Source organism: Canis aureus, chromosome 19 (genome assembly GCF_053574225.1).
Source record: "Canis aureus isolate CA01 chromosome 19, VMU_Caureus_v.1.0, whole genome shotgun sequence".
Classification (NCBI taxonomy): Eukaryota; Metazoa; Chordata; class Mammalia; order Carnivora; family Canidae; genus Canis; species Canis aureus.
The window spans coordinates 16,941,831-16,968,273 of record NC_135629.1 but is presented as its reverse complement, the minus strand read 5'-3'; the positions used below and the strand labels follow the sequence as shown (position 1 = coordinate 16,968,273).

General features: G+C 35.1%; 1 protein-coding gene and 1 long non-coding RNA gene across 2 annotated transcripts in view; one reads left to right on the top strand and one right to left on the bottom strand.

Moving 5' to 3' along the window:
• The window catches only part of CNTN6 (contactin 6), a 275,835-nt gene extending 260,839 nt beyond the window's left edge, over positions 1-14,996 (top strand). The window contains exons 20-23 of the mRNA XM_077858034.1: positions 2,326-2,512; positions 11,917-12,029; positions 12,799-12,967; positions 14,034-14,996. Coding sequence (XP_077714160.1) covers positions 2,326-2,512; positions 11,917-12,029; positions 12,799-12,967; positions 14,034-14,134 — 570 coding nt within the window. The 3' untranslated portion in view covers positions 14,135-14,996. The remainder of the gene's footprint in view (positions 1-2,325; positions 2,513-11,916; positions 12,030-12,798; positions 12,968-14,033) is intronic.
• On the bottom strand, positions 12,778-24,870 carry LOC144289696 (uncharacterized). The gene is made up of 3 exons (XR_013357596.1): positions 24,723-24,870; positions 16,639-16,765; positions 12,778-13,182 (listed from the first exon to the last, which is right to left on the bottom strand). It is a non-coding gene; the product is annotated as an uncharacterized LOC144289696 (long non-coding RNA).
• Positions 24,871-26,443: the final 1,573 nt, after the last annotated feature.

The window sequence follows — 26,443 nt, the reverse complement described above, 5'->3', positions numbered from 1 at the left end:
GTCAAGTGATGAGACTTACTCATACTTATTATTCTTTAACTTGTAAATTCAGTGATTCCCCAAATGGATAATACATTTCTTTTGTTTTGGAATTAGAATAAAGGTACAATTATAAACTTTTTAATTTTGCCTTGTACTGTTTTTATTTTTTTATTTTTTATAATAAATTTATTTTTTATTGGTGTTCAATTTCCCAACATACAGAATAACACCCAGTGCTCATCCCATCAAGTGCCCCCCTCAGTGCCCGTCACCCATTCACCCCCACCCCCCCTCCCCTTCCACCACCCCTAGTTCATTTCCCAGAGTTAGGAGTCTTTATGTTCTGTCTCCCTTTCTGACATTTCCCACACACTTCTTCTCCCTTCCCTTATATTCCCTTTCACTATTATTTATATTCCCCAAATGAATGAGAACATATGTTTGTCCTTCTCCGATTGACTTACTTCACTCAGCATAATACCCTCCAGTTCCATCCACGTTGAAGCAACTGGTGGGTATTTGTCATTTCTAATGGCTGAGTAATATTCCATTGTATACATAAACCACGTCTTCTTTATCCATTCGTCTTTCGATGGACACCGAGCCTCCTTCCACAGTTTGGCTATTGGGGACATTGCTGCTATAAACATCGAGGTGCAGGTGTCCCGGCGTTTCATTACATCTGTATCTTTGGGGTAAATCCCCAACAGTGCAATTTCTGGGTCGTAGGGCAGGTCTATTTTTAACTCTTTGAAGAACATCCACACAGTTTTCCAGAGTGGCTGCACCAGTTCACATTCCCACCAACAGTGTAAGAGGGTTCCCTTTTCTCCACATCCTCTCCAACATTTTGGTTTCCTGCCTTGTTAATTTTCACCATTCTCACTGGGGTGAGGTGGTATCTCATTGTGGTTTTGATTTGTATTTCCCTGATGGCAAGTGATGCGGAGCATTTTCTCATGTGCATGTTGGCCATGTCTATGTCTTCCTCTGTGAGATTTCTGTTCATGTCTTTTGCCCATTTCATGATTGGATTGTTTGTTTCTTTGGTGTTGAGTTTGATAAGTTCTTTATAGATCTTGGAAACTAGCCCTTTATCTGATACATCATTTGCAAATATCTTCTCCCATTCTGTAGGTTGTCTTTTAGTTTTGTTGACTGTATCCTTTGCTGTGCAAAAGCTTCTTATCTTGATGAAGTCCCAATAGTTCATTTTTGCTTTTGTTTCCTTTGCCTTTGTGGATGCATCTTGTAAGAAGTTACTGTGGCTGAGTTCAAAAAGGGTGTTGCCTGTGTTCTCCTCTAGGATTTTGATGGAATCTTGTCTCACATTTAGATCTTTCATCCATTTTGAGTTGTTTTTAATGCAACTTCTGGAACAAGCAGAAAGTCCTATTTATATGCTAGATCTCTCTTGCTACTCTAATCCTGAAATGCCTTGCCTAATATCTGAATCCTACTTATTTCTGAGATCTCATCTCTAGTCTCCTCTTCTCTTGGAATCCTTCTCTAATCACTCCCTAATGTTGTCTTTCTTCAAATTCCCAGAGCTTCCCCCTCTCCCCATATCATTTCTTTGGAATGCATCCTCTGTTTTTTGTTCTCCTAGATATTCCTACTGCTTAACTAGATTATAAGGGAATCCTAGGCAGGCACCAAATTCATTCTCTTTTGTCTTTTTCTATGTGCCTAAATCAGTACTAATATGTAGGAAGAGCTTGATTTAAGTTGAATTATTAATTAACCTGTCATTCAAAAAACTCTGGAAGAAATGTTAAGAGCAAAACATCATAACCAAAGTCCTTGATTGCTAATATGAATCTTGTTTTGGTCCAAGCTATTATATATCCTTTGTAAAGCTGATAACCTTTGGATAGCTCATGAAATACTTTACTTTGATATTCTTTTTTTTCTTTAAAGATTTTATTTATTTATTTTGTTTGAGGGTGGGAGAGGCAGAGGGAGAGGGACAGAGAGAATCCCAAGCAGATGCCACACTGAGTGCAGAGCCCAACATGGGGCTTGATCTCATGACCCTGAGATCACAATTCAAGCTGAAATTAAGTGTCCAATGCTCAACCAACTGGTCTACCAAGTGCCCCACTTTATTTTGGTATTCTAAAAAAATCTCTTAGGTTCTCTAATTTCCATTGTAAATTTGTCTTTTAAAATTTCCTCCCTATAAATATAAGACTTTGATTATTTTGTTGTTGTTGTTGTTGTATAACCATTATAATTTAAAAATATTCTTCTATTTCTGTTCTTGTTTTCTTCGTATACCCTACCATGACTGATAGTTGCTGGAAAATAATGAATTTTATGTTCTTTGTTTTCAATGATCAGGTATTATACTGGACAGATGACTCTAAAGAATCAATGATTGGGAAAATTAGAGTCAGTGGCAATGTCACAACCAAAAACATAACAGGACTGAAAGCCAATACCATCTACTTTGCTTCCGTGAGAGCTTACAACAGTGCTGGAGCTGGGCCCTCAAGCCCCCCAGTCAATGTCACCACCAAAAAGTCTCGTAAGTATACATCCCACAGCAAGGACCAAGATTCACCTATAAATAGAAACATATTTGCTCAATCTCCATTTTATTTCTCCCACCTTATCATCTCACCAATTGCTTTGTTTGGTTAGTTTGTCCTTTAAATATGGACAATTGTTGAAACTTTCTGGTAAAAATTCAAAGAAACCATTTTGATCTTTTTGAAATTCCAAAAAAGAGAAAATATCCTGAGTATATAGATGAAAGACAGAAGAGTGTAATGTTTAAAAGCATAGGCTCTGTTGTCCTCACCCAACCTGACTTTAAAACCTGACCTCTAGCCTTGGATTGTTGGGTGGCTATTTAAACTTTCAGGGTCTCAATATCCTCTCCTGGAAAATGAGAGAAAAATAGTACCTATTTCCTCACAGGGCTCTCTTCAAGAATGAAAGACATAAAGAAAGTATCTTGTTCATCCTTTAGACTGTACTCTGAGGTGATCCTAGCACTGCCAGATGTCTAGATCTTTATTTCTAGAATAGCTTATCACTGCAGTGTACTTGGAAGTCCCTCAAATTTAAGAATTAACTCTTATGTTTCTTTTTAACTCCCTTAATTGTCAGCCAGCTGTCTTTCACATAGGCAAAGCCTACTGAATAAAGAATGAATCTTGGATTTTTGCTGTATTTGTCCTATGAGTGAGAGTAGTATCAACCAAATATTCTGTAATATGAAACACAGTGATCAAATATGATGTAGTAATGACTGCTTTATGTACTTTTTATGATTGTATAATATTTGTATATTACTTACATGTTGTAGATGAACATAAATTATTTGTGTTCACAGGTTTTTAAAAATATATTCTTTGGTCTCTGAAACCTTATGAAAAAAAGGATTCAAATATAGTTGCTAAATTTTGAGAAACAATTCAAACATTATATAGTTCAAATATAGTTGTTGAATTTTGAGGAAGACTAAGAAATAGATATACAGGAAAAGTATAGCTTGCTTTTAAATGCAGTTTTCTTTTCTCTCGTGTATTGAAAAAGAATAGGTGGTTGAACATAGTTTGAAAATCAAGTGATACAAAGTTTTTTCTATATATATTTGTCCCATCCAAAAAAGAACTTCTAAATCATCTCAGTTATTAAACTTTTGATTATAGAATACATAACCCATTTGTGTCCACATCACCAACTATAGCCCTGTGTTCTAATTCTAAATGAATCACTGACTCATGACCTGAAACAGGACAAGACATTCCATTTTTCTTCTTTAATTTTCTTCTCTGCCAAGTGAAAATTCTATCTGCCCTGACTCCTTTCCCAGTCATTGGTGAGGCACAAATGAGGTGCTGATTATAGGAGCACCTTGGAAAATATAAAGTGCTATGAAACTGCTAAGAAAGAAACAAACAAATGAACAAAAAGCCTCTGGGATCAGTCCATTTCAGGAGCAGAGTATGTGCAACCAACAATTCTTAATCCAGCTCTCTTCCAATCCCCCCAGTTTGAAAGAAATTGGGTCATGACCGATTCTCAAGAACTGGCTAGAGATGTAGTTCTGTTCCTTTTCCTGTTTTATCCTATGCTGATCAAATCAATGAAACCATTGCCATATGAATTATTTGCTTCTGGAGTCCTTCTGGAGTCTAGCCTCTTCCAGCTAATCTAAAAATCTGGATGGAAATTTCTAGTCATTCAGTGATTTTAAGGGTGTCCTGCCATTTCTTTCTGGCTGATTGAGGAATGACAAATGCACAGAAACTCTTGTGTGTAATTCAGTTTCTATTTCAGGCAAAATCAAGGGTGATTAGAAATGTGTCAAGATAGTATTAACTTGTATATATGTACATCTTCTCTATCCATTCACCTATTGATGGACATCCTGGCTCTTCCCACAGTTTGGCTATTGTGGACATTACTGCTGTGAACATTGGGGTGCAGGTGCCCCTTTGGATCACTACATTTGTATCTTTGGGGTAAATACCTGGTGGTACAGTTGCTGGATCATAGGATATATCTATTTTTTAACTTTTTGAGAAAACTCCATACCATTTCCAGAGTGGCTATACCAGCTTGAATTCCCAGCAACAATGTAAGAGGGTTCCCCTTTCTCCATATCCTTGCAGACATTTGCTGATGCCTGTCTTGTTTATTTTAGCCATTCTGCCTTGTGTAAGGTGGTATCTCAGGATGGGGTAATTTGGTAATGAGCAAGGAGGGCGCGTAGTGTGGTGAACACTGGGTGTTATACACAACTAATAAATTACTTAACACTAAATCTGAAACAAGTATGTACTATATGTTGGCTAACTGGATTTAAATTAAAAATATGGAAAAAAAGATAGTATTTTTAAAAACCTCACAGATTTGTATTGTAATTAATGGACAGACATGATGGTGTGGTTGTTGAGGCAATGCTTAAGTCAGGTCAAATTATATGTATTCCTATTGACCAGCTTAAGATAGACAGAGACCTGAATATTAAACTACTTGAAAAAGATTGTATGTATCTTTAAAAACTTTTAAAAAATGATTTTTTTCTGCCACCTGAATTTGCTAGTTTGATCGTCCATACAACTTGAATCAATCATGTATTAGTTTATGCTTACCTCATTTTTGACATGGTGATCTCAAGTTTGTTCAGTTGGCCTACTTTAAGTACTTGATACTTTAAGTGGGCATAACTGAAATTTGAAATAAATGCCAAGAAGATTATTGGTGGTTTTTTTTTTTTTTTTGAGTGTTAACACACGATCATCTTCATCAAAGAATGTGGAACATATCCTTTGAAAACAGTTTGATTAACAAGAAGCAATCTCCCCAAGATGTAATGCTAGAATATAGCTGCTGAGAGAAAAGTGAGATGAGATTCATAAAATTTAAAATGAAGTTTAGTATTTTTAAGCATTCATCTTCTTTCTTGATTAAATCAAGCAAATAAAAACCTTGTAATTCCTAATTTTTTAATGGCAATATTGTTTCAGTATTTCTTGAATTTGGCTTTCATCAGTCTATATGAGTGTTGTGATCAAAATAGCCAATAAGGACTTGAGAATAAGAAGTTCTACAAGTTTCTCATCTCATCATATTTGAATACAAATTAAACCTCTAATTTCATTCTGTAATATTCTAAATTATTGACATTTTGAAAATGGGATACAAACTGTTGTGGATTCCTATTGTTGCAGCTTAGATTTCCACAACTTAGGGCTTTAAGGCAATATGAATTTATTATCCTAACTCTAGATGCCAGAAGTCAGAAATGAGTTTCAATGGTTGGAAATCAAAGTGTTGGCATAGGCTCTGCTCCTTTTTGAGTGTCTACAAAAACATTTGTTTCTTTGTGGTTTCTGGCTTCTAAGGATCACCTATATATCTTAGCTGTGACCCTTATCTCTGTTTTCAAGGCCAGCAGCTTAGTTTCTTCAGATCTGCCTGTGACTCTGATCCTCTGCTTCTCTCATCATGTCTCCTCTGACTCTGGCTCTCCTGCCTCCATCTTGTTTGCCCATCTAAAGATCCTTAATTTAATTGCATCTACACAGTCCCCTTTTCCATATAAAAATATTAGGAGTTACAAGGGGTTTTATTTCTTTGATTTAATTAAGAAAAGAGAGGGGTGCTTAAGAATACTAATCCCACAAGTTCTGGGCATTAGGACATGGAAATGTTTGAGGAAGCAGGCCTTATTTTATTGACCATAATTACAAAATACTGAGCATTTCTCTATCCCAAGCCCTGTGCTAATTTTCCACATACATTATCTCACTTAATTATTACAAAAAAACAAGGAATTCTGTATTTTAATTCCTAGGTATAAGAAAACAAATGCTTAAAAAGGTTCTTTGTGCATCCATTCGACTGAGACATTATGAACATGGATTCTCTGAATCTCTTCACCCCATGAATGCTGCGCTAATTTGTAATCTTCATCTCTAACCATCTAAGTAGTCCTTTTCTCTCCAAACTCTGAAATCTTTAATCCAAATCTCAAATGGTCTTTAGATTTTTCTTCCTAAAATGGAATCATGCCCTATTCTCCTTCCAAAATTTCATGGTCTCCTCTATTCCACAGAACAAAAGCTGAGACAATCTTTTACTGTCTATCCCTGACTCCCTTTCTCTCCTCCTCCAGTCCTGGTAGCACTATACTTCATGATCCTCTACAGTTTCACAGTCCCTCATCTAACTTCGTATATTCTCTCAGTGTTATGTGCCCCTGCCATACTTGTCAAAGTCACATGTCTTGCCTACTGATCTATAAGTTTCCCATATTTTCCCCTTTAATATATTTGCAGTTTTTTGGCTGTTCCATGACTCTGGCCCATTGTGAGACAGTGTTGGAAAGAAAAAGGAACTCCTGAGTGAGAGAAGTTTGGCTGAGTCCCAGCTTAGCCGTGTACTATCTGGGTGACAAGTCTAATTCCCCAATAACTCAGAACCCATTTTTTTCATCTGAAAAATAGAGATAATGATACTTTACTCTGGAGTTTTCTCTGAGAACTAAAGGATACTATGTACCCCAAAGCATCCTAGAGGCTGCCATACAGAGAGAGCTCAATGCATGGTAACATATATTTGATACTTCTTCTGTAGTGATTTCACTTCCTTTGCATTTCTTAAGGTGGGAAAGCACTTCCTACTTTCTTTCTCTTTATAAATTGTTGCAGAGATTTTCTTCAAGGGTCATGAAAGGACAACCAAAGTGAAGATGAGGAATGGCTTTAATGAAACATTAAAGATAATTCTGATTCCATATGCTATCCTTGGATCTAACTTTGATTTTCCATGTCCTTGAGATGACATCAAAATTACCTCAGAATAGTGGTGGCAGCAAAAAATTGTGCATCCATCACACATTCATACTGTCACTGTCTAGATTTTCAGTCTGATACTTGATCATCCATTATAAATTCTCAGAAAGCAAAGCTCACATTTGCCAAAATCTCTGCCTATTTTGATTGGGTAAGCTTAACAGAAGACGGAGCCTTTTCTTGGAAATATGATGATTCAGTCATTGCCTCCTATGAGCTATGCTTAGGTTAGTGCTTGATGGAGATTAAAACAGCCAAGATCTCTGCCTTTAGGCAATCTCTCTTTTAGGGGAGAGGCAACCTAAAAGAAAAACAAAACAAAACAAAAGAATCATAAATTAGGAAAAGTGGTGCAAAGAAAATAAGAGACTGGGATATACATCAAAAGGAGGACCTGTGTAGTGAAGGGTATATATTTTGATATGGCATAAAACATGAAAAGGAGCTAGTGACTAAAGGGATCTCCAAACAGAAAGAACAGGATATGCAAAGCTTCTGAAGTCTGAAGTCTTTGTTATTATTGTTACTGGTGATGATGTTGGCCTTTTTGATTTTTTTTAAAAAGTAATTATCAATGATTTAACAGTATCACAGCTTAGTGAAAATGATTTCTGAAAGACAACTGAGGGGCACTGCAAATATATTGTGATCCACAGAGATATCACTTAAACAGAATTTAGATTTACAATCAAAGGGAGAAAAATATTTACATCAATTCCAAGAAGAAAAGAAATAAAACCACAGCAACAACACTACTTATATAGAAAGAAATATTCAGACCCAGCAACACCAAGTGTTTGCAAATTTTGGCTCAATCTTGCCCCTGTCATTGACTGACAATGACAATACTTTGTACTGGATTTTTCTTGCTGTAAATTTGCAATCAATCCATATTTAGACATAAAGGAAGCATTAAGCTTTTATTTCATCTTGCACTTATGTTCTTTCTCTCTTGCCCAAATGTCAACCCCATGCTGTTACTTAGAAGTGTAACATAAGAAGTTGTTTTTGAATTGAGTTCACAGTGTGAACTACAGTTGAATATAAATGCCATCTACAGAAAAATTGATCACAGGGAAACCATTAGAGCCATAGAGGGCTAGTTTAATGTTACTCTGTCATTTGATTAATAGAAAATAATTTAGTCTTTGAAAATTGCCCAGAAAGATTTTTAAAATTAAAAAAAATACTTGTTTGTTGAGTTTACCATTGGCCAACTTGGTACAAACATCCATGCCATGTGTTTCATATTATCCATTTGACAGGATTTAAACTTTCAAGTAATAGAAATCTCAAAGTCATCATAGATTTTTAAAATGCAATTTAATCAAGTACATTAAATTCATGAAACCAGAATACTTAATAGTGTTCATATTAAGCAACTTTCTAAAGCAACTTTCAGAAACGTTTAATTTAGATACTAGACAAAAGGCATTGGCATTGGAGTCATTCTCCTGAACAAAGATAAGAAAGATAATAGACTATGATAATTTCTTAAATAATTAGCTTAAACTCTACCACTCTTACCTGTCTTTCAAGAGCATATTAAGAACCTAAGAAGAGCAATGTTCTTAAGGGCAAATCTTAAATTCACCATGATTATATTTAAGAAGTGGATCATTTGCAAGCTTTGGAATTATATTATTACTAACAAACTGCTTTTAACACAATAGAAAAATTGATTATGTCCTAAGACATAATGGAGGTCCGAAAAGAGAATTAGCAGTTACTGAGTTTTTTAAAGCATGTACCACTAACCAAGTGAGGAACATTACGTATTTTAGTACCTATAAGCTAAACATTTTATAAACTAGGAGATTTTTGTCTCATTCCAAAGATAAATAAACCAGGCTGGATGCAGATTCACATCTCTCTGACTTTAAAGGCCAGCTCTTTCTACTGCCCAGATAGCAAGAGAGTAAAACATTCTAAGTGATCTATGCCATTAGCCATTCATACCAAGAATTCATTCCTGATGAAACTCTTCTCATTTTATGTCAATAGAATACTTATGCTTTGGTAAATGAAGAAACAAATGCAAATATATTGGCATCATTGCCATAGTTATAAACTCCTTGTCCACATAGTTGATCAAAGTCAGTCCTGTCTCCCAGCCTGGAGCTTCACCAGTGGATTCATAGTGTTGAAAACAGTACTTTTACTCTAAATAAACAAACAAAATAGACACAGAAATAGATGAAAACTTCAGAGTCCAACACTACCAGTGACATTAAAGAAGTGACTTTTATTTTCTCTGTACTGATTCTATGATGTCATTATGTTAGTGCTTCATTTTAAAGAACATAGTTGAAAAAATGTGCCACAAGAGCTTACTAGATATTAAAACTATGATGTCTTGTGAGAATTTTTATATCATCTCCTTTATAACTGAGAAAAAGATTAAAGAAGGCACTCTGGGGTAGTTGAGGGAGAATAGTTACAAAATAATTATTGTTGCCATCTAGTCCTTCAGAATAAATGTATTGACAAACATGTATTGAGTGCTCCTTAAGTGCAAAACTTTCATGTCTTTAATTAGAATTGGGTTTATATTATCAAGAAATGTCCTAGGGCATGTTTAATCCAATTGGCCTATCTATCTTATAAATCCTATGAATTGCTGTAGGTTTGGCCATGGCAATTGACCTTGATTATAGGAAAGCATAATGAATGGATTGGCCACATGTGTCACCTATGGCTCTGCATACAGCCCAGCACATAATCAATATGATCTGAGAAAATCATTCAGGACTCTTGAGTGTTTTTTCTTTAGCCATCTTATCATAGTCATTTATTCACTGTATATTAATTGTTTGTCTCCTCTGTGCTGCCAAGCACTGTGCCAGTAGTTGGTAATACAGAGTTGGACAAGGCGTACGCACTCAATAAATTTAAAGAAATACACAACCAAGAACAGCTATAATTCAATTCAACAAATCCATTATAAAACATGAACTGAGCCCCATTGAGAGCAGCAGGTAAACATTATCTCTTGGCCATATCCCAACTGAGGTGTAAGTAACTAGGTGAACAAGAATAATGTCTCTGTGGGCTTATGGTAACAGGAGAATATATGATTATGCAATGTCAGACACCCTGAGACTTTTCCAGTGAAATATAAGAGATTAAATAGCAGTTGAGTCAAAGCTCCAAAAGAAATCGTTCCCATTTCCATCAGTGTTATAATGAGTTAAATATTATGCTCATTCAGCCTCACAAATTCAAATAAGATGCCAAAAACATCTTGCTGGGTAGTTTTATCTTTGCTCTGCTTTCCAGCTGAATTATTTTTAATCTCTCCAGTTTCCTAAACCTCAAAAATAATCATGTAGACTCAAACCTCTGAGAAGCAACTTGTCATGGAGGAACACCAGCTCAGAAATCAAGAGACCAGGATTCTGATGTGACTCAGTCACCCTTTAACTGCTTGCTTTTGGATAAGTGACCTCTAGTATTCTTCTATGTAAAATTCCCCAGTTGGACTACATCCATTACCTTAGAAAACTGATTCTAAAGCCATCTTCCCTTTCACTTACCATCTTTCTCAGTTTGTAATGTTTTTCTCTCTTCTGGGTTCCCAACAACTCTATATTAAATGGCATGCATTCTTCTCACTATCTAGCTACAATTGATCAGGCTAAGATAAACATGGCCAAATTAAATCAATCATCATCTTTCTCCTGGGACTTCTAGCCCAGAGTATCCCTGAACAGAGTAGGTTTCAAATGTCATGTATGGAGAACAGTCATGATTTCTGCAGCATACACTGAGAATGACAAAGAGGTGGTCTGTATCAAGATGAGCATGCAACAAACACTACCTTGAGGAGCAGAGAGAAGAACTTGACTTTTTAACATTTTTACTTTGTCCTTTTTTTAAAGATTTTATTTATTTATTCATAAAAGACAGAGAGAGAGAGAGAGAGAGAGAGGGGCAGAGGGAGAAGCAGGCTCCATGCAGGGAGCCCGACATGGGACTCGATCCTGGGTCTCCAGGATCACACCCTGGGCTGAAGGCAGCACTAAACCACTGAGCCACCTGGGCTGCCCTATTTTGCCCTTCTTAAAGCTCTGCTGCATTTTTCCATGAATTCTAAGAGATTCCCCTATACGCTTCACAATCTCTTACTATTTTGCTTATATCTTGAGTAGACTGTGTTACATAAAGTAAAAGAGTCCTACTAATAGAAGATTAAAAAGGCAAAGACTACTAGGAATTAACACCTCTGTGTTCATATGTATTAAAGGTTTGCAGCCTGATTTTGCTTGACGTGCTCATTGATTGATGACCAAATGGAACACTAGATAACAGAGCCCTCCATCTATTTATGTATGATAAAGTAAACAAAGTCAATGGCAATGATTAATAAATTAATACTGGACATGCAATAGGCCATTATTAATTCATAAGTTTGTCATGAAGACAGTCTCAAACGACCAGAATTTAAATGAATTTGCTTATTCTGATTAGAATTAATATGATATTTCAAATGACACTGAAAACATTTTTGCTTCTTCTATGATAATCATCCAGGACTTATTTTCCCTTTTTATGCTGATGGGTCATATAGTAACTATGAGCTAATTAATCATTTGGATCTTTGATTATTTCTTTAAAGCTCCAAGCCAACCACCAGCTAACATTGCCTGGAAGCTGACAAACTCTAAATTATGCCTGAATTGGGAGCACGTAAAAACCATGGAAAATGAGTCTGAAGTGTTGGGCTACAAGGTGAGTATTTTATTTTTCCTTAAATAATGTCATTTGGGTTACTAAGGAACTGAGTGTCACAACCAAATAAGAAACAAATCTATGCATATGTAAATACAGGAATCTTTTTAAAAAAGATTTGAAAAATACTTAGCATTGCTGCTTTCAAATTTTTCATTGACAATTTTTATATTCTAAGGACAGTAATGTGTCATGGAACAAGAATAAAACTCTATACCATGCAACAGTTTTCTTCAAGTGACTCCCCTTGCCATTAAAAGATGATGGTGTGTGTGGGGTCAGTAAGGTCAGATGAGAATGCAGTCCAACAATATTCTACTTGAATAGTAGAATTTCTAGAACTTAGGCTGCAGTAGCATGTGAGCTTTTAACAGCATAAAAATAATCTACCAAGAGTATAGCCAAATACCCAGAGCAACTTATTTCCATTAGTGATAATGGGCAACATCTCCTGGCAAATGCACATATCCACACATTTGAAAGGGGTCCAAAATAAGCAGTGACTTTTCACAGCAAGCTCCAAATAATAGCCCCAAGCTATTTAATTAATAGAGATAAATATATTCTTATTTCAGAAGCATTGGCCAAAGACAAAATCTTTTGTTGTTGTTGTTGTTTTATGACTAAATTTAAGGAAAAGGCATAGACTGAATATTCCCACTCAAGGAGTACAGAATTTACAATGATATGTCTTACTGTGTTCCATAAGAGTGTCTGGACTTTAAAAAAAATGGCATGTCCATTTAACTTGATTCACCATTTTATTTAGATTCTGTACCGGCAAAACAGACAGAGTAAAACACATATTTTGGAAACAAACAATACATCGGCTGAGCTTCTTGTTCCATTTGAAGAAGACTACTTGATTGAAATAAGAACAGTTAGCGATGGTGGAGATGGAAGCAGCAGTGAGGAAATTAGAATTCCAAAAATGTCAAGTAAGTTGAATCACCATTGCTGTTGTAGATTTTTGAATCTAGACAGCTGCAGCATGAAATCTAGGCTCTCCGAATGTTGGGTGAAAAAATAAAAGGTCTGTGTTTCCATTTTCAGTTGTGAACAAGAGGTGATGAGTCAATTTTTCTTTAAATAATCCTTCAAATTTGCAACATGCTCACATATTACAAACAGGTTTATGTTTCCTTATTTGAATCTCAAAAAGAAAGAAAAAAGCATAAGAAAACACACACAACTATGTGTCATTGGTGCAGAATTAATTCTATTGGCACAAAAATTAATAAGACTTTCTGTGGGTACTCACAGGCTTCTGGGAGCAGGGAGAGAAAATATGAAACACATGTACTTGCACCCCTATTCCCATATCTGTGGCAGGCATCACTAATCAATTATGACATGCATACCAAGCTTAGTCACAAATCTCAAATCCTCTCAATACAGTGTTCTAAGCAGGTAATACTAATCAGTCAGATTTAGCATGTAATAATAGTTTATTATTTCTGCTTCAGAAGAATCGCTTCTGCTTGAAGTTGTAGCTGAGTGAAATCATCAGCCACCACACATTGGCAAATTCTAATCTGCCCTTCAGTCACAATTGGCCAGTTTAGGCATTTTTCTTGTTCATTTTTACATTTAAAACAGTTATCCTAGGGACAAAGGGCTAACGACATTTCCTTAAAAATTTTTTTGTTGTTGTTAAAGATTTTATTTATTTATTCATGAGAAACACACACAGAGAGAGAGAGAGAGAGAGAGAGAGAGAGAGGCAGAGACACACGCAGAAGGAGAAACAGGCTCCCTGAGGGGAGCCCGATGTGAGACTCTAGCCTGAATCCCGGGATCACACCCTGAACTGAAGGCAGATGCTCAACTGCTGAGCCACTCAGGCCTCCCGACACTTCCTAAAATTAAATATACTATAAATGCAACAAATGTGCTAATATGTTATTAGAAGAGAAATGATAGTATGCATGAAAACTTAATCTAACAAGCAATCTTATTTTTTCTCAAGATATTTTGTTTTATTTTTTTGTTGTTGTTTTGCAGGTTTGAGTTCCAGAGGAATTCCAGTCTTAGAACCTAGCATCTACTTCCTGTCAGCTGTCATCATTTTTTACTATTTTACAATTCAGCCACTTACACGATGAATAAAATCGTAAATCCTTGAGAGATTTTTGAAACAAATCATCCTGTAAATAAGCTCTCTACCCCCCATCACAAAATACAATATTAAAACAGACTCCTTTGGAAAGGAAAACAGTGTATATTATTAAGATCTTGTAAATATCTATAGTACATTAATAAAACAATTTTAAACACTTTTGAATTTTAAAGTTCACACATGATTACATACATTCAGAAAGTGCCAAATAATCTGTGGAGTTGTAACTACTGTGGCTTTTAAGTGACTTATATGGAAAATATAAATAACTTCCCTTGATGACGATGATAAATATGGAATAGGTTGCAGTTATCATAGAGAAAATGTATATTTTTTACTTGCTCCAAGCAATTTCCTTCAATATTAAAAATTTTCACTCTACTTGGAAATAAAATGTAAGTATTTGTTTATAGTTGGGATTCTTTAAAAAATGTTAGCTATTCCAAAGAGTGATATTCCTTTACTCCTAAATGTGGTGAGGCCAGGAAATATTTGTACCCAATAATATATAATATATATATATATATATATATATTATGTTCATCATATATATACATATGATGTTCTTTTCAACTTGCTTTTCTAAGAGGTCCAGTAATAATAACAGGAATAAGTGCTTTATGGCAAAGAAGGAGAAAGGAAGGGAAATAAGCACCCATCTAAAACAATCTAACAACTCTGGTATAAGGCAATTTCTCATAGCAAAATTTAATTTTTTAATCAATTTTGAATTCTCCTAAGGAAAAGTTGCATGAACAAATCTCAGGTAATCATAACAAATTGTTAGCAATGCATGTGGCCTTGTTTTCATATAATAAATAAATCTGGTAACAGAATTATTTAACCAAGTTTTTGACATTTTGGTATATATATATATATATATATATATATATATATATATATATATATAGTCAATCTTCCTTGCAAGTATAAAAATAATCCTATACTGTCCAAGACTTAAAAAGATGTTTGTGGGTCAACTCCTCTTTAAGGTGAACCTATTTTAGTCAGTGGTCCTATTTCTTAGAACTGCATTCTGGAGAAAGTAGTCCAAGAGAAGGTAAGGTTAATGAGTGGGCTAATGCCATTCTATGTGGCCATCCATTTCCTTCACAAACAGCCTTGAGGGGTTTGGCCTCTTGGCAGTCCTCCCTTGCTCCCAGCCAATCAGACTTGATGTCCTGGGGAGCTAGGATTGAGAAATGGGTCACACTAGTTTTGCCTTCTTCACATGGTGCGACTTCTTAATTATGCTGAAAATATTTGAATTATCCTCACAACCCTTAATTCACATAGTCCTCAAAATTGGATTTTATCCTTTTCATTTCTAATGTATTTTAGAGCTGTATAAAATACCGAGTGTAGTCAGCAGCAGATGGACAATGACTTTTCATAGTTCAGAATTTCTCCCTGCCTGAATAGTTGTGTCAAACATACAGTACAAATTAATGAGCCTTATTCTCCTCCATGCCCTAAGATATGGTTGTGCTTTGATGGAGCAAAATAAATAAGCAATAGCAAATGCTGTTTGGCACAGTCGTGTTAACAGCTGCCTGTCCAAGACACATCTGTATTGGCCAGAAATATCAGTGGCACATGGTCTCAATAGTTTTCTCAACTTGGTGAGAGACAAGATTTTTTTAAAAAGATTTATTTATTTATTCATGAGAGACACACAGAGAGAGGCAGAGACATAGGCAAAGGGAGAAGCAGCTCCTCCCAGGGAGCCCGATGTGTGACTCAATCCCGGATCCCGGGATCACGCCCTGAGCCAAAGAGAGACACTCAACCCCTGAGCCACCCAGGCATCCCGAGACAAGATTTGTATCTTCTTCCTCAAAACAAGTATTGAGAGTTAAATGTACTATGAGATTTTTGTTTCCATTGATTAAGTGAATAAGATACATAGTCATATGTGTACAAGTCTGAAAGCTAAGGCAATTCTTACCATTAACTCTTAAAAGTTGGTGGTTGTGCTTTAATTCATAATGGTTGGAGTATTAAAAGTATGCATTATTCAATGTCCAATATTTATTTTTTATCAACCCATACTAAATTTTTTGGAATACAATTTGACATTAATATTAAATAGCATCTGCTTTGGCTCTTGATTGATTTGAATCTCTACTCTTAGTGAGGCCTTGGACACATATTTTAACATCCCCATATTACTATTATCAGGATTAGAGGACATAATGTGTACAATTATTTAGTGTAATGCATGCAACATTGTAAGTTGTTAACAAGTGGAGCTGCTGTCATCTGCTACTATGAACTAAATCCCTGATGAAATAAGTTACTATATTTCCATAAGTGATCAATTGATTATGAAAACAGATTCAGTCTATGTTTATGTCAAAATCCAGTAAAGTTTCAGGAAAAATGAGTAGTCCACTACTCTGGACACTAATGACACTAAAGAATGTAACCAATGATGATTTCATCAATCCATTTCAAGAGGATATTCTGTATCTACTTGTATGTACTTACCTGGTATTTAGGAGAGATTTCTAGAGGATCCCTTTATTGACCACATATATTGCTGTTAAAAACTATTATAAATATGACAACTTATTTCCATACTTCTTACAGGAAGGAGAAAAAAATGTGATCACACCTAGGGACAGTTTAAGAAGGAAAAGGGCATAAATATTAGGAGACTCGACACAGCAGATTTATGACCCTACAAAGCTATGGGTTGCCAAGTAATGTTAAATGTTCAAATCAGCTCCATGTCCTCTCTTCTATTCTTCACACTAAAATCCTCCCAGGTCAATGTTCCTTTTCTAACTGTACAACAGAAGGTGGCCCATAAGAGAACATGCCTGCTATCTTTAACAGCAAATACAAATAGAAAAAGATGATCTGGAATCTCTTTGGATTTCGAATGCAGTAAAATAATCATTCTCTCCCATAAGTGAATCTACTATTTTTAAGCCTCTATATCTTATCAGTCTACACTCCTTCTTGAGTTGTTAACTTTCAAACACTCCCCATATGCCATAATTATTACTTTATTTGCTATGGAATTACATACTTAATTCAATAGAATTCAAGAACTTGGTAATCACATCACTGTTGAACTCAAGTACTTGAATTAGTCAGGTTTTTCCTGAGAAGCAGAACCAATAAGATGTATGTTTGTGTGTGTGTGTGTGTGTGTGTGTGTGTGTGTACTCAGTTGCATACATGTATAAACAGAGAGAGAAAAAGAGGGAGATTATAAGGAATTTGATATACAGTTATGGAGACAAAGAATTCCAGACCCAGAAGGGCCAATGACATAGTTCCAGTCTGGGTCTGGGAATCAGGAGAATCTACAGTGTTATTTTGTTCTGAGTCTGCATACAAAGTCAGGAGAGGATGAATGTTCTAGCGCAAAGACTGTCAGGCAGAAATAATTCTTTCTTCCATAGTCTTATTTTACTCAGGCCTTTGGTGGATTGGATGAGGCCCTGCCACCTTGAAAATGGCAATTTTCTTCACTCCATCTACTGATTCAAACTCCTCCAGAAACTTCCTCACAGACACATCTACAATATTAACTAAATAACTGGCTCCCTGCAGCCCAGTCAAGTTAACAGAGAAAATTAACCATCACGGTGCTGTTTTTAATTATTTTAAATAATCCAATTCTAACCTCATCAACTTTTGAAATGGAATTATTGAAATATTCCTCTGTTTCTTCATCTGTAACTTGAGATGTTGGATTGCAAGATCTCTGAGATCCTTTAAAACCTTGCAATTCTCTATCAAACTGCAGAGTTGACTACTTTTAATATGAGGTAGTGTTTCATTACCTTTCAAGACATACACACACTCTGTATAGCTTTTCCAATTTATTTCTGTATATTCACTAGCTTAAATGATTGTGTTCAGCTTTCTTTAACTCTGAGTTAATTGAGTTTTCATTTCTAAAACCATGGGTCAATGGAGTATGCTTTTTCAAGACACAAAGAACCCTCGGAAATTCTGACCCATCTCTCCTCTCCACTGAGAATTACTGGTGTGTTTCAGAGGTTCCCAAGTGAAAGCTGTGGTAAAATTTTCATTGTTCAATGAAAAAGGAGAAAAATTCATACAGTGTGATGAGATTTTAATAATGAATAATTTGTGAACTATTTAAGAGATTACAACTTTCTTCTGCTTTTTTTGTGATGAAATGTCCACTCTTTGATGACATGAAGTTGAGTATGAATACTGGTTTGTTTTATATGTTCAATTTTAAAATACTCTTACTTGGCAAAAAAGAGTAGGTAACTTTATATAAATCAATTCAATTATTATTTCAAGTTTTTATCTTTGGAGAAAAATCAAAACTTTGAAAATAACAGGTCTTTAAATTTACTTCTTTATCACATTACCATCAAATTAATAGATTTGACTTTGTTTAATGACTTCAAGTTTGTATGTCAGAGTTTTATCCTGGATCCCTTGAACAGCAAGGTTCTGTGTTCTATGGACTTGCTGTTTATATACATAAACCACAGGTCTAGGAAGTCTGGTAAACCTTTTATAACAAGCTATTAATATAATTAAGATAATAATGAAAAAATATCAAAATATTTAATTTCTTTATTATTTTATTATGTTATTTTATTTCATTTTATTTTATTTTGAGAGAGAGAGAGAGAGAGAGAGAGAATGCCCATGCTCTCAAGCTGCACAGGGCTGGGGGTGAGGGAGACAGAGAATCTCAAGCAGGTTCTGAGTCTAGCACAGAGCCCTACGTGGGCCTCAGTCTCACAACCCTGAGATCATGAATGGAGCCAAAATCCAGAGTTGGACTCTTTACCAACTGAGCCACCCAGATGTCCCTCTTCATTATTATTTGCCACCCAGATGTCCCTCTTCATTATTATTTGCTTTCTACTTTTCCATTTGAACATATCTTTTCTTTTGTGAAATTATATATAATAGCTTATAGTTCTTTAATCCTTTACCATAGCAAAATAATTTTGATAAAAAGGTAAATTTTTTGCTCCATTATTTTTAATATTATTCTGCTTGACAGCATTCAGTATAGTCCTGGGCAGAGAGAATGAAGCTTACAACACATTTTGCTTTCTGGGCAGATTTATGCAGCCAACTGTTAGGGCAATTTGTTTTCTCCCCGTTTCCTTAGGAAAATAAGTTATTTTTTATAGCCTGACTAAAATAATAAGCTGACCTAAACTCCAAATTTTGGTAGGTAAATAATATATTCTTGAAAGAAGTAATAAATAAAAATAAAATTATTGGAACATAGTAGTTTTGAGAAAGCCCCAGAATTATTTTCCTGTTTTGAAAAACATATACTTTACAATCTGGTTAGGCATACCTTAGAAGATATTTACCTTGTCCAGAGCAAAGCTCAAGAGATAACCAAATTTGATGACTTGAAATAAAGGCAGTAAGTTGCAGTTCAATGAGAAAGAAAAGAAATCCTGATGTAATGATATGTTTTGCTTCCCATTTCCATCAAAGACTAGGAAGTATACTGGATAAAATCTTGGCAGATTTGTCATTTATTCCTAGAACTGAATGGTATGTTGGGTAGGTACCTGTCCTTGGATGGTGATTAATTAATGTTTGTAAATCACTGAAGATGGAAAGCCCTTCAGAAATTCTAATAACTTTTATTACAATGTTTTTTTCCCAGAAGTATATTGACTTTTTGCAATGGCACTTTGAAAAAGCATACTTTAGTGACTGAGAACAGGTATCATGCCTAGAGGAAAACAGTAATTGGAAAGTTTGAAAGGTAATAATTTTGAGATACTGAAATTTTAGTCAAATTCATAATAGCCTGCATGGACTAAATAATTTTCATTCAAACAAAATATGTCTACATCCATCCATTATGGAATTTTCAGAATGTGAAGTAAATGTCATAGCAACAGAATTTGTTTCTCAGATGATATTTACTCATAACAAAACTCGAGTATTCTCAAGGGCTTCAGATACTAATAATAATGAGTGTAGGCAACTTTTATTACCTTTAAGTGCAGTAGTTATAAAATCTCCCAACTTTGAGCAGATTAATTTCAGCCTATTTTCTGTTGACAGCAAAGCATAATTGAATATATTATAGGCCTTCTAAATTTGATCTTTTTCCTTATTTGTTTAAAAGTGAAAGCATTGTCAGCCTAAATTATTGTTATGTTTAGACTTGCAAACTCATATGGGGCTATTTTCATCCTTCTGAATTCTTAAGAGAGTACAAAAGTTTCTGAAGAGTCTCTTAAAAGAAAAACAGGGAAGTAGCTTAAATTACTTGGAGCAAAGTTTGGAATCCCTTAGTATTTCAAGTTGAATGATTGCTGAAGAATGCATTGTAATGAGTTAAAGACAATTTGAATTGCCTACAACTTGTTGCTGTTAATCAATAAGGAGAGAAATTAATATTCATTTCACACCATTGATAAAAATTAGGGTCCTGGATGTGTCTACCTGAAATTAATATTCTGTACCAGAAAACTTCCTATACTTTCTAATATTTTACATTGCCTTATGTCATATTATATATCATATATATTATTTTATTATTATGTGTTATGTTATATATTATATTATTTATCTCTTATCTCACTTTTCTATAAAATGAGTTCCAGAAGAGCTGGACCCTGTCTTTGCATTCCCTCTTGCATCCACCACACGAGTGGAATGTCTTATATCTAATAGTTGCTCAAAAAAATGACTTTTAATGAATAAACAACCAAAAGGAAGCATATATTGCTGTGCATACATTGTTTGTATAAAACGATGGAATCTCATTACTACTCCTACAAAAGCAGCAAAGCTTACCTTAATGATGTTGTCTTTTAAGCTTCCATATTACAATATTACAACTTGATGTGATGTATAATTGATGTGGCTCTGACTGCATATAAATTTTTTTTCAAATATTCTATAATTAAAACAATTTTAAGGGCAATATTTTTCAATAGAATGAACTGCAGAATTATGCAAAACCTTCTCCTTCCACTATAGGATTTTTACTGAGCATAACACTCAATGGTTTGTCTGTAGAAACATGACTCTGAGAGTTGTATAGACAAGTTAGAGAGCAACACCCATACTGGTAGGAAGCCCTTTGAGTCATTCCAAGGTCTATGTTGTAATTATTCTCCCTATGGCCAAATTAACTAAAGACTATACACTTGACCGTACAACTATAATGAAATGTAATAGTCTTGTCATTCTGCAATATTAAATCCATATATTTAGTCAGGAGAGTATATTTAGTTGGCAAATATAACACAAAGTTATGATATTCTTTTCTTAGATGCTATCCCTCTGGCCATATTAAGATTTAGTCAGCTTTGTTGCCAAAAGCTCTAAATATCTGTTGGATTTATTGGAAAATCAAAAGAAAAAATAGTTTTTGTTATTAAAGATATTGCAAACTTTCAACACAAGACACAAGCCAACCCCATACAGATTAGATAGTTCATTTATTTGATAATTGAAATAGTTGTCATTATTCAGAAATCAGTTTTCATGTGAAGCCAGCTTCACTTGGGTACTTCTGTATCTGCCTTCCTGCATGACACTAACCTAGTGAACTACTTACCATTTTTGATGAAATGTAGTTAGCCCTGAAGAACACCAATTGTGGCTCTCAAATTAGGTAGTAGGGATAACTTCTTTCTATTATCACTTTAATTATGTTAATTCCCAGTTTTATTCTGTTTTTGAAAGCTTAGGAATAAATATTGGCATTGCTTTTTATAACATCTTACCTTATACTTACTTACATGAACACGTCATCTTAGCTCTCATGAGCTGTGAGTGTTTAATGTAAGAAAAACTGTATTTATATATCATGAAATGTAACTATAATTATAAATCATTTGTTTTTTAATAATATATATCTTTCTTTTTATATTGAGGTTAGAAACATCGCAATTACTCATCATATAGGCCTACACATCATCAAATCATTTAAGAAACATTTATTAATTGTGTACCGTATTGAATACATTGTATTTGGCTCTGCAAAAAGAAAAAAAAACTAGTGAAAAAGCAATATATTAGAGGGCAGGTGATAAACCAACCAACTCCCCCCATCCCACCACCAAAAAAATAATAATCTCCCTCAAATAATCACAAATTGTAAATACTAGGAAGAAATATAGAAGGTGATGTGGTAGAGAACAGAATGGGAAACCAACCTTGGAGTGAGTGATCAGAGACATCTTCTTAGAGAATTTTCCATTTACCCTGAGACCCAAAAAAGGAAGAGAAGTTGGACATGTAAAAAATGGAGGGGAAAGGGTGTTCCAGACAGAAAAGGACAAAAAGAAAGAATTTCCAAATGTTTAAGGAGAGAGAAGGAGCTCCGTGTGTTCTAATTATTCAAGGAAGACCTATGCAGATGGAGAATGGTACCAGAGTTTGCAGAGTTAAGCTGGAATCCAGTCCTCTTGGACTTTACAGGTCATGAGGAAGAATTTGGATTTAAGTTTTAAATATGTACGTTTTAATAAGATTGCTTTTGCTACTGTGTGGTAGATGTTTTTTTTCAGGAAGTCAAGAGTGGAACTAGCTTTTCATAGAAGTCTATGTGATAGATAATGGTGGCTTAGATTAGATTGATAGCAGGGGATGGATACCTGTAGACTTGTCAAGAATTATCATTTGGTAATTAATGGATAAAGAATAAATTACATATATATAATATATACAAATATATATAATTGTATATATATAATTGGTATGGAGCTAGAAAGTGTAATACTAAGTGAAATAAGTCAGTCAGGGAAAGACAAATACCATATGATCTCACTCATGTGGGGAATTTAAGAAGTAAAACAAAAAAAGTAAAAGAAAAAATAAAAAGAGAGAAATCAAGAAACAGACTTTCAATCATAAAGAGAAAACCAGGGATCCCTGGGTGGCGCAGCGGTTTGGCGCCTGCCTTTGGCCCAGGGCGCGATCCTGGAGACCCGGGATCGAATCCCACGTCGGGCTCCCGGTGCATGGAGCCTGCTTCTCCCTCTGCCTGTGTCTCTGCCTCTCTCTCTCTCTCTGTGACTATCATAAATAAATAAAAATTTAAAAAAAATAAAAAATAAAGAGAAAACCAATGGTTACTAGAAGGAAGAGGTGAAACAGGTGATGGGGATTAAGGAATGCACTTGTACTTGTCATGATAAGCAAAGGATGATGTATGGAAGTGTGGAATTACTATATGGTACACCTGAAACTAATGTAACACTGTATGTTACTAACTGGAATTAAAATAAAACTTTAAAAAAAGTATCAATTGGCTATAATAAAGATAAGGGATGCCTTTAATTTTTTATTGTATTATCAGAGAGGACTAAAGAAGGAGCACACCTAGGAATACAGAAGATAGGGAGATAACAAAGATTTGGGGAGGCATGATAAGTTAGAAATGCCTATGAAAAATCTGGGTAAAGATGTCAAAGGACCACATCACTGGAATTAGGGTCAAGAGATCTGGGTTTTCCCGAGGGTTCCAGCTCCTTCGTTAACAGGTAATAGTGACCCTTAAGCTCTGAGGTAACTTTTCAAAGTGACCTACTTCATTTTTTATGTCTTTATTTTTTCTTCCTTATAATGTACTCCTTTTTAAAAAGATTTTATTTATTTATTCATGAGAGACACACAGAGAGAGGCAGAGACATAGGCAGAGGGAGAAGCAGGCTCCCTGCAGGGAACCCGATGTTGGACTCCATCCCAGGACCCTGAGATCACGACCTGAGCCAATGGCAGATGCTCATCCACTGAGCCACCTAGGTGCCATTATAATGTACTCTTATGTGTACAATAATTCTAAGTAATTTCGTGGTACTAAAATAATGTAAATGATGCAAAGTTGCTGTTTTATAACAAGAACCCTAAACACTGCAAGATCCTGAGTCAGCCATCAAATCAGGTAGATTCAGATTACCACTTTGACTTTACTCAGTGAAATCTTTTTTTTACCCCTAAGATACTCAGAAGAAAAAGTTAACTACAATTCAAAATAATTGGAAATTACTTTGGCAATTAAGATTTATTGCTGGTGGGGATCCCTGGGTGGCGCAGCAGTTTAGCGCCTGCCTTTGGCCCAGGGCGTGATCCTGGAGACCCGGGATCGAAACCCACGTCAGGCTCCCGGTGCATGGAGCCTGCTTCTCCCTCTGCCTGTGTCTCTGCCTCTCTCTCTCTCTCTCTCTATGACTCATAAATAAATAAAAATTAAAAAAAAAGATTTATTGCTGGTGATTCAGAACAAAAAGATTCCTCAGGTTTAATGAAATTCCAAAATGGGAAATCAACAGAATGTCTACAGTGTTTATTATTATTATTATTCTTTGTCTTCATTTCAGAAAAAGAGTTATCAAACTCTGAATTAGTAAGTTTTGGGTAACCAAATGATTTGCAGTTCCCTGACATTTGATTTTGTTCCTGTAGACCTTTGCTTATGTTCTTCTTTTTTTCATGGAGTGCCCTCCGTACTTTTCTAAGGGAATGCCTTCCTTCCCTTTGACAGTGTCTTCATTCAGTAACCAGACTGACACAGAGTTCCCACTCTGACCAACAGACTCCTTCTGAGACTGTGTGCACTTTTCTTCACTTACCCTTTGAGCTCCTGGCATACATTGCTGTCACAGCCTTTGACACTTGATCTTTAGATTGTTGGTTTACTTTCCATCTTCTTTCACATAATGGTGAACTAATTGAACACTGAATTTTCCAGCACTCAATGATCATGCTGAGCACATATTAGGCTTTTGAGAAATGTAAAAAAAAAAGACAAGAAGGCAGGGAAGAAATGAGAAAAAAGTTTTATTTATTAATTTGTTAACAGGTCTGAGCATATTTTGCCAGCTATATATTTCCGAACAAGAGTAATCTAAACACAAGAACATGAAATTATAATATTAAATACTCTGGTTTGCATGCAAAGCATTTTTTAGTAATATTTATAAAAAGAGTTTCTTGAAATAGGATGAAAAAAGCAACATGAATCTTTTATTAGTTTATCTCAAACAAGCTGATGAACAAACATTTTAAGATATCATGACAAGTGACTATACATGAATTGTTTTTTTAATTTGTATTTAAAACAACTCTGTTAGCTTTGTGACAATTAAAGAGGCAGTTCTTTTCTGTGAACTTATATTTCAAGGCAAGGAAAAAATTGCAGCACTATTTCTTCCATTGTCCAGAAGACAATATCCAAAGGTAAAATGATTTAGACATCTTTATAACCAAAGATCAATGTTTAATTTATTCTCCTAAATGGATTCTTCTTTCTCCTTTTGACCTGCCTATATAGTCTTGGCATTCAGCATGCCCAGAGAGTTAGGTGAGTTCTAGCTATTTCCAAATGGTAGTCTCCAGACGGGATAAAATATGACTCTTTCAAGGTATAGTTAGTCACTAGTGTATGAGTAAATTGTATTGTTCTAGGAAATCTGTCATTTGGTTGTTAAGACATAATGTTAACTTTTTTTTCACAGAAATATTGCTAGAAGTGGTCCCTTCTGTAGCTCACTAAAGCCTTATTACTTCATAATGAGTCAACGGTATAACATTGGTGGTCCTCAAGAACAAAACATTAAGATGAAACCATGATTCTCTGAGAAAGTGCTTTCAGGATTCTTACTTGGCTTATGGGAAACACATCTTCCTCCACCCATATCTGCAACTTCACAGTGAGAACAGGGACTCACCCTTGGCATAGTATTTTTCATGCTGTGAGACAGGAGCTCCAGTAAAACAGGAGAGGAGAAGTAGAAATGTAAGATGCATGTTTCAGGAATTAAAGAACTATAGGGAAAGAGGTTCTTATGAGTGAAATCTCCTGTGTCAGAGAAACACCTTCTGCTATATATTGTTTTTTCTCCACTCTTCTCCAGAATTGTCCTGCCTTATCTCTCAGCTATTTACCTTCTCTTTTAGTAATCTCTTTAAACTCATCTGTTAGCACTGTAGTCTTGGCCTTTGAGGTGCCAGCACAACAGAACTTCATTCTGTTCCAACCATGTTGAGCCCCATTTCACCACAGGACTTTTCCACATCCTATTATCTCTCTCTGGAATTTCCTATTGCCCTCACTCATCTACTGCTTCTTTCATCAAATTAAATGCTATTCATTCTGATTAAATAAAACCCTCCTCTTATATTCCCTCATGACACCAATACATTCTCCCCTAACATTTATCAAACCTATAGTTTTTAAAAAATCTATTTGTCTTAATTAATTCCTATAATTTCTAATGAACTGTAAACTCCATAAGGATAGAGGCCATGTGGGGTTTGGTTGATTTTTATATCTCTAGAACCTAACACAGTT